Source organism: Eptesicus fuscus, chromosome 15 (assembly GCF_027574615.1).
Source record: "Eptesicus fuscus isolate TK198812 chromosome 15, DD_ASM_mEF_20220401, whole genome shotgun sequence".
In the NCBI taxonomy this organism is placed as follows: domain Eukaryota; kingdom Metazoa; phylum Chordata; class Mammalia; order Chiroptera; family Vespertilionidae; genus Eptesicus; species Eptesicus fuscus.
In genome coordinates this window covers 69,310,353-69,322,995 of record NC_072487.1, presented here as the reverse complement: position 1 = coordinate 69,322,995, position 12,643 = coordinate 69,310,353, and the positions used below count along the sequence as shown (strand labels likewise).

At 50.9% G+C, this 12,643-nt stretch overlaps 1 protein-coding gene across 4 annotated transcripts in view; it reads right to left on the bottom strand.

The window, feature by feature from the left end:
• The window catches only part of WHRN (whirlin), a 64,452-nt gene extending 58,937 nt beyond the window's left edge, over positions 1–5,515 (bottom strand). For all 4 annotated transcript variants that reach the window (XM_028161399.2, XM_028161400.2, XM_008152101.3 and 1 more), the window contains exon 1: positions 4,842–5,515. In XM_028161399.2, the coding sequence (XP_028017200.2) occupies positions 4,842–5,459 (618 nt within the window). In that variant the 5' untranslated portion in view covers positions 5,460–5,515. The remainder of the gene's footprint in view (positions 1–4,841) is intronic.
• Positions 5,516–12,643: the final 7,128 nt, after the last annotated feature.

Genomic DNA, 12,643 nt, shown 5'->3' with positions numbered 1-12,643 from the left:
CGGCTAATAATGTCTAATAGCTCCAGCTAACCGTGTGCAATGGGAAGATGACAAATGTGTCACTGAGAACATGCTGGGCCACACACAATGACATATTAATACAGACAGATTCTTCCCGGGTTACTCTGCAAAAGAAGGGAGGGTGTGATGATAACTCTAATTAAGCGAAAGGGCCGGCCACTGTTTTGAACTTCTGGAACGTTTCGAATTCTAATATGCTCCTTGGATGCTCCCCAGGGGGGGGGGACGCAGAGACTGTAAGGAAGCCATTTGTTTTTTACCCAGATGAAACACACACAGGTGTACACCCATCCCACCCCCCTTTCTGCTCCCTGCTACCGGCAGAATCAAGGGCTCAGAAAGCAAGTGGGTAAGTGAACTTGATTTTGAGTGCTCCCAGGGCAGAGCACTAATCCTACTGCACGCATAATCCTGTTATCATTTCCCCCTTCAATCTGGAATGGCATCGGGGTTGGTGTTCTTGGGTCGAGGGACCGCAGTCAAGTTCTCCTCAGTACAGCGTGTAACCCATCAATTTCCTGATATAGTAGGAGGCTACACAGTGCCAAGATTCCCATCTTCCAATCCTTCACCAACTCTCTTTACTCTGCCTTAAACGAAAGCAATTCCAAAAAGAACAAGAAAACATCGCCACGGACATCCTAAATGCCTTGTGGGCAGCACTTAACGGAGCAAAGCACCGACTGTCTGAGCTGGAAGAGACCTTGGGCGGCCCCTGGCCCACCCACCCTAGGACACAGAGAGGGTCGGGGACTGGCCCAAGGTCACGCAGCAAGTGTGCCGCAGAGTCCAATGCATCCATCCCTGGTCCGTGGACTCCTTGGCCAATTTGTCAAGCGTTTTTGGCTGAAGACCTTTGAAAGGTCTCCTTTTTTATTGTTATTAGCTTGGCTCCTGTTCATTCGAGATAGATTTTTTCAAAATCCAAACGTTTCAACATAATTGCAAATAGTAACTGGCTTGCCTTATCTACACCTGTCACTGCTGATGTAGCAAACAGGCTTCAAGAGACGGATGGGAGCCCCGCCGGACACGGACCCGGGATGACAATGGAGGCTTGACTTGCAGAGAGAGAAGGGGAAAACACTGGAACGCTCAGTCTCCTCTGCTCCCTGGGAGGAGGTGAGCCTCTCTGACTCATAAACTCTTAAGTAACTTGATTCCTAAAATTCAATTTCCTTTTTATTACACATACACGATGCATCTCTGCTTTGGGAAGCTCAGAGGCTCTTCCCCCGCTCCCCCTCTTTCTACCAGCAGAAGAAAAACAAAGATTTTTAAGATGGAAAACACATCTCCTTAATAGCTAAAACATGGAAACAACCTAAGTGTCTATGGACAGATGAATGGAGAAAGTGACTGTATATGGAATATTATTCAGCCATAAAAAGGAAGGTCATTCTGTCATTGGTGACAACATGGATGAACCTGGAGGGCATTAGGCTAAGTTAAAAAAGCCGGAGAGAGAAAGACAAGTACTGTGTGACCTCACGTATATGTGGAATCTAAAAAAGTCAAACTCATGGAAGTAGAGATGGGGGCCAGGGGGTGGGGGGAATGGGGAGATGCTGGACAAAGGTACAAACTTTCAGTTATAAGGTGAGTAAGTTCTAATGCACAGTTAACTAATGCCAATAGTTAACAATTCTATTATTGTATACTTGGACATGTGCTGAGAAGAGTACATCCTAAGTGTTCTTAGCACAAAAATAAAATAACTATGTAAGGTGATGGATATGTAAATTAGCTTGATAATCACTTTACAATGTATAGGTAGATCAAATCATCACACTGTACACCTTAAATATGTACCGTTTTTATTTTTCTATTATACCCAATAAAGCTGAAGGAAAAGCAAAATAAACAAACATACAAGCAGTCAGCCCTCCGTGTCCTCAGATACGAAACTCAAAGAAAACAGACTCATAGAAAGGTTACCAGAGGGGAAGGGGTGGAGAGTGGATGAAAAAAGTGAGGGGGGAATATAGTCAATAATATTGTAATACGTTTGCTAGATGATTACTAGAATTAGTGGGGTGATCACATTGTAAGGTATAAAAATGTTGAATCACTATATTGTACACCTGAAACTAAACTAATATAACATGGTATACCAGCTATACTTAAATTAAAAAAAATTTTTTTTTAAAGATCGACTAAGGGACTTGAGCATTCTCAGATTTCCGTATCTGTGGGAGGTCCTAGAACCAATCCCCCATGGACACAGAAGGACGACTATAAGTAAATAAAATAAAATGGAAGAAAAAAAGAAAACACATCTTATACTAAGTGTGATGTGGTGTCTTGGAGCATAAAAATGATATAAGCAGAAAACCCAGTGACATGTGAGGGAAGCCTGAAGTCTGCTGAATAGGAACGTGCCTTCACCATAAACTCTGACCTGTGCCCTCCTGCGCAGCAGCTGACACAGGGGCTGGGAGTGGAAGCCCTGGTTCAGGGCAGTCTGTACCTCGTAGGGAAGCCAGGCCTCTGTGGGCTCCCCGTTAGGGGGCTGAATACCCTGCATGCTGTGGAAATGTGCCAACAGCTCCAGGTGTTCTTCTGAACTGGTCCCTGAAACTGCCTGCCCATCCTGCAACCTCAGGTGGAGGCGCTCCAGGAGGCCCCGAGACAGGTCCCGCCTCCTCCGGTTTAAATTCCACCCACGGAAAGTCTGTCCCCCTTTCTCCCTGGAGTTAAGGTGACACAAAGCAGCACCCGTTTTTGCCTGTTGCTTCTGGAGGGTCCACATGGGTACATTCCGGGCAGGTTATGAGTCTGCACTGGCAGGAAGGGGGGGCACCCCTGAGACAGGAGCTCCTTGTGCCTTAGCAGGCGCCTCGCAGGAAAAGTGACAGGGACGGAGCTCCCACAGGCCCCCACCCAAGGGCAGTTCTGCTCCGACCAACCTCTCCCCCTGGCAAGAATTAGTTCTGGGGCTTCAGAAACGATGGCGTGGAGAGCTTAGGTTTTACTCTGGAAGCAAGCAGAGTAAATACACGAGCTAAGGCCTGCTGCTGCTAGGAAGGAGCACACGCTGGTGTACAGCTCAGGAAGGCTCTGGCAGAAGGTGCAGAGTGTACTCGGTGAAATGCAGGAGGGCCGGGCTGAAACTCTCAGCCAAGCAGCTCAGCCTTACAGGCATGGCCGAGCCTGGGGAAGAATTAAAGGGAGAGTCTGTGTTTTTAATGTCCAGGTTACCTGAGGCCTTCCCGAAGTCTATCACCTCCTGATGATTAAGTTACTCGGGTCTTTCTTTAATTGCCACTAAAACTGAATCCACATTTATAAATGCCCATCTGGGCCAAGTATCTTTCAAGTATCAATTCATCATCTGGGAACTCCAGATCATTTAGGGCCAAAGGCTAATGGGTTATTTCTTTATAAATATATGGAATGTCAGCTAAAGGGAAAAGATTAATGTGGGGGGGAGGCGACCGAGAGGAGGATAGGTGCATGCAAATCCACAAGGAGCTTTGTCTACTGCACCCACACACCCCAAAACACAAACTGATCAGCCTTTTGCCAGAAGCAGCAAATAAGTTTCCAAATCCTCAGGGGCCTCCCTGAGGGGGCAGAGGGATAGGGGAGCAAATAAGGGAAGGTCAAGGTCAGCGATGGGATGGTCATGTCCCAGGTGAACAGCCAGTCACTGAACAGCACACAAGCAGCAGCCCTGCACCTCTGCTGCCTAAGCGTTTCCCAGCAGCCAGCAGGCCCTCAGCTGGAGTTCAAAACACCTGCGCTGAGGAGGACCAGAGGCAGGGGCGAGGGGCAGGGGCGAGGGGCAGGGGGGTGAGAAGCTGGGTCACAGGCCCGCCCTCACCCCTGAGAAGCATTGTCCTTATAGAAGCAGAGAGTGTCACTGTTGCTTTTCCCCAAAACTCTTCACTTCTTGAACACAAAGGTGTGTCCATGTGCGTGTGTGTGTGTGTGTGTGTGTGTGTGTGTGTGTATGAATGCAAGGCATCCTTGAATTCACACAAGACCAACACTATCCATCTCATACTCCAACTGGTTTTCAAACGCCCTGGGAATGAGGTTAGCAAACACACACACACACACACACACACACACACACACACACACACATTCCTTTAAACAGCATGGTTAAATCCCTAGAAGCTTGTGGTCCTAAGGTTATATTTCTCAATTAACAAAAAGTACAATTACTCTCAAGAGAGCGGGGGATATGTCTTTGACATTCAGGCAGGGGCTTCATTTCCAACGAGGTTAGGGACTCTTATCTGGTCCTGATGCCCCATTTCCCAAGTGGAGAACTAGAGGCTCTGAGAGGACAAATGACTTGGCCCGGAATACACACCCTGGTCCACAAAGGGCAGGGTTAGGCCAGAGTTCTTCGGATCACCAGAACAGCCTCCTGGGGCCACTTGGAGCGAACAAAACTTTCTTTTAGGGGCAAAAGCCTACAGAATAATGAGAATAACCGCAAAAGCAGAAGACACCCACGGATTACTAACTATGCCAGTGGAGACCATACCTTTCAATGCTCCTAAGAATCCACAACTCTTTCCACTTTGTGATCATACATTTACCCAAATGTTTGATAAGGTCTGTCTCCCACTCATAAAGCCTTTATGCCCAAGGGAAGGCAGCGTCCAGATCTGCTTTGCCCATTACTATATCCCAGTGCCTGGCATGTATATGCTCAATAAACTAGATGTTCCTGTTTTAAAGAAATGTTTTGAAGAAAAATGAAGCCCAGAAAGGTCAAGTGAGTTGCCTAAGGACACACAGCATGGAGCTACTGCCACGAGGAGTAGCTGCCCCTGAACTCCTCCCCCAAACCAGAACCCTACCTTGACGGCCTCAGCGTGGGTCACCCGGGACAGGGATTTGTCGTTGACACGCAGAATCTGGTCCCCGACTTTCAGTCCTTCCTTCTCAGCCAGAGAGCCTGGCTCCACCAGCGACACATAGATGCCCACGCCATGCTCCGAGCCCCCGCGGATGCTGAAGCCCAAGCCTTCATGGGCCTTGGCGCGCCTCAGGCTCACCAGGCGCACCTCCCCCGGCCCCGCGCCGTCGGGGCCGCCCCACGCGGGGTGCCTGTAGGGGGCGGTGGCGGGCAGGTAGAGGCCCTCGGCGGTGTACTGGTCAAAGAGCAGCTGGTCGGAGCGCGGGATGACCAGCCGCAGCATGGGGAGCAGGCGCCGCTTGACCGGGCTGTCCAGCAGCACGCGCAGGGTGCTCACCAGGTCGAAGACGTTGCGGCGCGCGTGGTAGGCGTTCAGGCAGTGCGTGAACTGCTCCCGCTCCGCCTCGCTCAGCAGCGCGGTCAGCGCCTGGTGCAGCTGGCGCACGTTCCCGGACAGCAGTCGCAGCCCCGCGTGCCCTCCGCCGCCCGCCCGGGCCGCCGAGCCCAGCGAGCCGGTGGAGGACGAGCTCACCGACAGGCCGTCCAGCTGCGCGTTCATCTCCCCGCCGAGGGCCGGGCGGACTCGGGGCGCGTGGTGGGGCAGCGGCTGCACTCGCCGGCGCCGGTGCAACAGCGGGATCCCGGGAGCACGGAGGTCGCGGCTGGCGTCTGGGTGTGGGGGCGGCGTGGGGGGCACGAGGACGACGACTGGAGTCCGGGCTTGGGGGTGCGGAAGCAGGGTCTGAATCCTGGGGGGGCGGATCGAGAAGATCTCTGCTGAGAGTCCCAGGCGCGCGAAGACGGAGGGGGTCGCGAAACTGGAGTCCGCGGGTGCAGAGACGGCGGCGGGTGCCCGGGCAAGGCAGGCACGGCGACGGGATCCCGGGTGACACGGGTTGGCGGCTGGAGCGGGAGGTCGCGGAGACTGCGGCTGGAGTCCGGGGGGACGCGGAGAGAGCAGTTACATTCTGCAGGGCACAGAGATGGCTGGAGTGGGGGGCGCGGCAAAGCGGACCGCCCCGTCACACCAGGCCCGGGGCTCCCCCAGCCAGGCCGCCCGTTCCTCTCGGGCTGGGGGACCCCAAAATCATAAGTTGGGATGGAGGTGCTCTAGTCCCAGAGCCCCCCGAATCGCAGCCGGTGGGGCCGCGCGGGCGTCCGGCAGGGGAAGCGGGGCATGTCCGGGGCAGCCCCGGGAAGCAGCAGCCCGGGGACCCCCGCGCCCCTGCACCGCCCGGGCACAGACGGAGCCGCGCGGCCGCGAGCCGGGACTTTGGGAACTGTTGAGCCGCCGGGGCCGATCTTCCAGCGAGTTCCGACGCCGTCGCCGTCGCCTGCCCAGCCTTGGCCCCGCCCCCTGGCCCCTCCTCTCCCCCCCGCCCTCTCCCCGCGGGCTTTTCAGGAAATGACGTCCCACCTCGCGCCTGGCGGTTGCCTGGAAACGGGGTGAAACAGTCCGGCCCCAGGGAAGAAAGGGGTGAAAGTGGGGGTGGGGGTGGGCGGAGCTCCCGGGGCACTATGATCCCCCTCCAATTTTCCAGAGGGAGTGAAGAGTGAACCTCAAAACCGCTCTTCCGCGATGGAAGCATGTGCATTAGGGTCGCTTTGGAGCAATTAGCCAACCAGCTAATTCACAATTGTGGCGGAAAATAGCCAACTTTTTGCCTCTCAAATACCAAATGCTTCAGGCTCAGTTTTCTACCTTAAAACGTTGCGCTCTCCCCCCCCCCCCCCCGCCTTGCACACACTGACATACAAGTTCAAGTGTTTCTGTGGACGGTAGTTGGAACCTACTACGTTCCAAAGATATATACAAGCACATACTGTGGGAGCCAACTCCTCTGCAGGGATGGGTCACATTGGACCCCTGCCCAGTCTCCCGGTAGGCAAGAAAGCCGTTTTCAGAAATACAAAGTGTGCACAGCTCTCGCGCGCACTCGCATACACAAATGCATGGGTATAAAACGGATGAAATCTGCGTAAGGTGGGCGGATTGTATCAATGTCCATGTTCAGGCTGTGATCTTGTCAGCACTGGGGGAAACTGGGGGAAGGGTAATGGAATGTATATGTATTATTTCTTACAACTGCATGTAAATTGACAATCATCTCAAAAAATTTAAATATATATTAAATGGATTGCAGAAAAGTATTCTGTGCTTTCCCATCCCAAGACAAAATATGTGGCATATCGCTTCTCACCTCCCACCCCACTCCCCTAAGTACAATCCAAGTGAAACCTGTGCTTTTACTCAAAGGTAACTTTCTAAGGAGCCAGTAAACCCCCCCCCCCCACCCACACACACACATACACATACCTCTCACACATCTCCTCCAACCTGAATTGCCTCTCCTAAGCTATTTTCCTATAGAAAGCTATATTTTCCCTAGAAATGTTCTGGAATTCCCATTGCGGAAGCATCCGACTTCTATGTGGGGAAGGGAAAGATGGGGTGTCACTGGAAAAAGTGGGTTTGAGTTGAACCCAGAAGGATGAAGCATTCATTCTTTCACTCATTCATGTACTCTTCAACATTTTCTAAGCATCAAGATTCTGTGCTGGATCATGTGCTGGGTGCTGGAGACCCCAATTAAAAAGATATAATCTCTGACCTCAAGGAGGTCACAGTCTAGCAGAGGAGGGAGGCCATATATGATAAGTATTATAATGCCCGAGAGATCCCAGGTTTAGGGGAGGAGAAAATGGTAAGGACTTTATCAATCAAAGAGATGGCATCACTTAGTTTTACTTTATTTTTTTAATATGAGGATTTCTTTTAATTGATTTCAAGGAGAGGAAGGGAGAGGGAGAGAGAGATAGAAACATCAGTGATGAGAGGGAATCATTGATTGGCTGCCTCCTGCATGACCCCACTGGGGATCAAGTCCACAACCTGGGCATGTCCCCTGACTGGGAATCGAACCGTAACCTCCTGGTTCTTGGGTCGATGCTTAACCACTAGACCACACCAGCCAGGCTGGAACTTTCTATTTTATACAACGGGAAACCGTGGAAGAATTTTCAACACTGTTAGCTTAGTGCTTTCCCAAAACTGAGGCTAGGAATTGAAGGTATACTGTTCCCCCCAAATCCTCACTTCTCTTCTTCACTGCCCTAAAACAGACCCAGATTAAATGAATGCCCAGTGAACATATTTGACAATTTGTCTTAAATAGCCAATTAAGCTACCTTTGGACATCTGTCTCACAGCTCTAAGTTTAGCAGTTAATAATGTGCATCCTTCTTCCTCCTTCTAACCTGTTGTTGAAGCCTTTGATGCAACCAGCAGAAGATATTTAAGAAAAAAATCAAGCTCCCCACCCCCAAAATATATTAATGGCATGCCTCAAAATGCCACTCAGCGGGGCTTAATTGTATGCTGTTCAGGTTTACTGCAAGTGTATTTCAGGCTTAGCTTTCACTTCGTTTGTGTTCTAATTATAATTACTGTGATTGGCTTGATAAATGCATCCCAGGAAGCTAATATCCCCATTCCCAGCATTTTATCTCTGTGCCTAAGATGTCTGCAAGAAGGTATTTTGCTTTAGGCAGTAGGAACTACCTTGCAGACAGGTCTCAGCCGAAAAAGAAAGGCTTTCCTCTGCAAACATCGGAGGCCATCTGGGGTGCCGAGGCCGGTTTGGGAGGGTAGACGAGTGCGAAAGCATGGAAAAAGAACGAGGGGTTTCTTCCATCCATCTTGTATAACCACCTTCGGATCAGTTTGCAGCGTGTCCCCTCGATGCGAGGCAGCGTGTAACTGTGCTCAAACCTCAGGAATCCTATTTCATGTCTGAAGATGTGCGTGTCGTTCAGAAATAAGCTCTTGGAAATCCAAGAGGCCTGGGCTTCTGAGAGCTGCACTGCCTCCCTCTGGCCCTGAGGACAAGGGCAGGCCTGGCCTTGGCTGAATACTGCCCTCTTCAGAAGGAAAATGTTACTCTCCCGCGAATGCTGCAGGCTTCCTTCCCTTTGCCACTTTGAGTAGTTCATGATTGCCCCCCAACTCTGGCAAGCCCATGCCCTCCTCCTGTGAACGTTCCTGGATAAACCTGAACGCCCTAAAAGACAGAGGGAAGAAGAGTGAATCAGACTACACTCAGAAGTGTTCTGGGTTGAGCTGGATGTTCAGTTATCGTTTGTTTATTATGTGTTGGTTTTGTTTTTTTAAATATATTTTATTGATTTTTTACAGAGAGGAAGGGAGAGGGATAGAGAGTTAGAAACATCGATGAGAGAGAAACATCAATCAGCTGCCTCCTGCACACCCCATACTGGGGATGTGCCCGCAACCAAGGTACATGCCCTTGACCGGAATCAAACCTGGGACCCTTCAGTCCGAAGGCCCACGCTCTATCCACTGAGCCAAACCGGTTTCGGCAATTATGTGTTTGTTGTAATGAAGAAACAGCATATGGAGTTGCACTCTGGATAGCAGGCAGAAAACTACGATTCCGTTTTCAGGACGTCCCTTATCTAGTTGAATGACCCTCGGCAAAGGGCTTCCCTTCTCATCTGTAAAATGGACTTTCTGAGCCTCCCATCTTCCCGGGGCAGCTGCAAATGCCACGTCCTGTGCAGTAAATGAAAGCGCGCTGTGACTACCCCCCGCCTCCCCCGACACACACACACACTCATTGCAGGGTGCTGTAAAGTTGTTCATTCGTTTCTTTTTTATGGCAATCTTAAAAAAGCTTTTTCTATTCCATAGTCATTTGGAGCTTCTCCCCTCCCTCTTATCTACTGGAACATATCCTTAGAAGGCAATAGAGGTTAATTTAATTTGAGATGTATTTCCTACGGGACATATAAAAAAGTATCGGTAATGTTTATTGAGTGCCAGACACTGTTTTAAACACTTGTATTTTAACTCACTCCATCCTCCCAACGAGTCTATGAAGAGAGATACCACCACCACCACCACCACCACCATCATCATCATCATCATCAATCATTATCCTGGAAAGAGCCAGGAAACTGAGACGTGGGGGCATAACTATCACCAAGGTTACAGGAGTACTTCATCAAAGGGTTGGGACTTGAACCCTGGCAGTCTGGCCCCAGAGTTCTTTCTCAGCCACTATGCTGTGCAGCCTCCCAAATGTTTGGTTCAGTGATGCTAAAAAGGCCCAGAGGGAATGGTATAAAAACCACATTTTCTTGAAAGTTGGGCTGGGAATGTCTGAGGTTAAAAAATAGCCACCCACTAACGATTCCTGGTTGGTAAGTGGGCATTTTGTGGCGGGGAGAAATGAGCCAGGGATATTTCTCCAATGACTTTTCGCGAGAGTGAAAGAGAGAGGGAAAGACAGAGAAAAACATCGATGTGAGAGAAACACATCAACTGGTTGCCTCCTGCATGAGCCCCACTAGGGCCTGAGCTGGGGAGGAGCCTGCAACCAAGGTACATGCCCTTGACTGGAATAGAATCCGGGACCCTTTGATCCCCAGGCCAACCCTCTATCCACTGAGCCAAGCCTGATAGGGCAATCAAGGGCCAGAGCAGGGAGGAGGAGGCTCTGAGCTATCTGATGGAGGGTGTCATGGGGAACGTTTCCAGCTCTGATCCCTAGAGAAAGGAGGTAGCAACTGGAGTTATCACTTCTGCTCCGGACCACAGCCTGTCTCTCCCCTGCAGTGTCAGTGGGGATGGTATCAGCAGAGAAAATGGAAATGTTCGCCTCTGTGACTGGTAGATAATGCAGTCAATATTGATGAACATGCAGGGAGATAAGAGAGAGGCAAGAAAAAGAGAAATCACAAAAGCATCAGGAGAAGAGGGGAGATACAGGTATTTATCTCGGCCTCGGCGTCATCTCGCGTCTGTTTCTGGTCACGGAGAATCATGTCAGGTTCGTGCCAGAAGGGCATTAGAGCACAGAGTTGATCTCCAGGTTCAAATTCCATCTCTGATCTTCACTGCCTGGGTGACCTTGAGCAGGTCATGGGGTGCTGTTGCACCTGAGTGCCCTCACCTATAAAATGGGGACAGTGGCATTGTCCTCAGCATGATTACGAATATTGATTAAGCTCATGTACGCAACGTGTGTATCACGCAGCCTGGCCCGGACCAGGCATTCCCGCAGAGCTTAGCATCGATGCTGGTCACGGCTCCTCCCACACGGGAGGCCCTCCAGAACAGGGCCAGCGCTCCTTTAAGTCTGTGTCTGGTGCTCTGCCCTAGGACGGCCACATAGTGTGTGCTCAGTGACTATTCGTTGAACAAATCCTAGTTCCCTCTCTCTCCCACTGTGTTACAGACAGGGCAACCAAGGCCAGAGGAGGTCACGGTCTGGTCCCCAGTCCCACCGGGAGCCAGTGGTGCCTGTCCCAGGCTCTCTCATTGGTAGCGTAAAGGAAAACTTACAGAGAGCTAAGCACTTCATAGGCATCGATTCTTATAATCCTCACAACCACCCCATGGAACCCCCACTTTACAGATGAGGAAACAGTGTCTGGGCTGTGAGGTGGTTCCCCCAAAGTCTGTACTGTCAACCACCCACATTGCTAACCCACCACACACTCGCATTGCATCTTGTATGAAGACGGATGGGATTGAAGCCGACTTCTCTCACACAGCTTTGGGGAAATAGCAAACTATACCAATTGCAATAATAAATATCAGGGAGCCAATTTGTAGGCTGGAAAGAGACAGGGCAGTGGAAGTGACCTTATCAGGCTGTGCTGTAATCCGATTGAGAGGAAGTCTGGAAGCGCTTCGCTAATCAGGGGATTGTTTATTGGTTACACTGGGACACTCCCTACACACACACACACCAGATTAGAGGCGCTCCCAGCGAAAATATCCTTGCCGTGCACACATCGGCACGGTTCGCTGGGGCATCCATTCAGGCATCCACTCCCTCTGATCATTCATCATTCGCACTTAGCTCCTCCTTCGTCCTGCCAGGCGATGCTCTGCGGATTCACCACAGTCCCTGCCCTCCTGGAGTTGACAGTCAGGAGCTGCTGTGTCCGTGTGCCGGATGGGAGCGTCCTGAGCTCTGACGTGAGGGTCCCAGCCAAGGCACCCCGGCTGGCATCCCCTTCTCTGAGCCTCACTCCCCACTCCTTTGGGCATCACGGCAGAGTGGCCACAGACAGACTTGGTTAAATAATTCCTGGTTATGTAACCCTGAAAGAATTGTGTCACCTCTCTGTGCCTCAGTTTCTTCATTCATTAAAAAAAGGCACTGTAAAAAGGGCTATAAAAACGGAATGGTTGGAAGGCTAATGGAGATGAAGGTAATGCATGTAAGACACGGAGCGCAGTGCCTGGGACCAGGGCCTCTCTGGGCGGCTGTGAGAATTGCTTTGTGAAAATGACTCCTTAGCTTTGCTTATCTGTCTAGACCCTGTAAAACTTTTTGTTTTAACAGCGAGGTGCCTGGATTTCTGGTTAATTGCCTCATTTGCTCACTGATCCTCAAGGAAGCTTTTTGCTTTGTTTCGTTTTTATTTTTAACTTTAGTCTTTGGGGGATTCTGAAAAAGAATGCTGTTCTCTGGACCATCTGGATCTTTGGGCCAAGTCCTATCTCCGAGCCTCAGTCTTCCCACCTAGACGGCGAGGGCCTTGGAGGCAGGGATCTGCAGGCCTTTCTGGCTCTAAGAAATGTGTATTTGTTTCTATGGCAGAGGAGGAGGGAGGGGAGGGGACGGGAGGGGAGGGGAGGGCAGGGGAAGGGAGGGGAGGGGAGGGGAGGGGAGGGGAGGGGAGGGGAGGGGAGGGGAGGACAAAGGT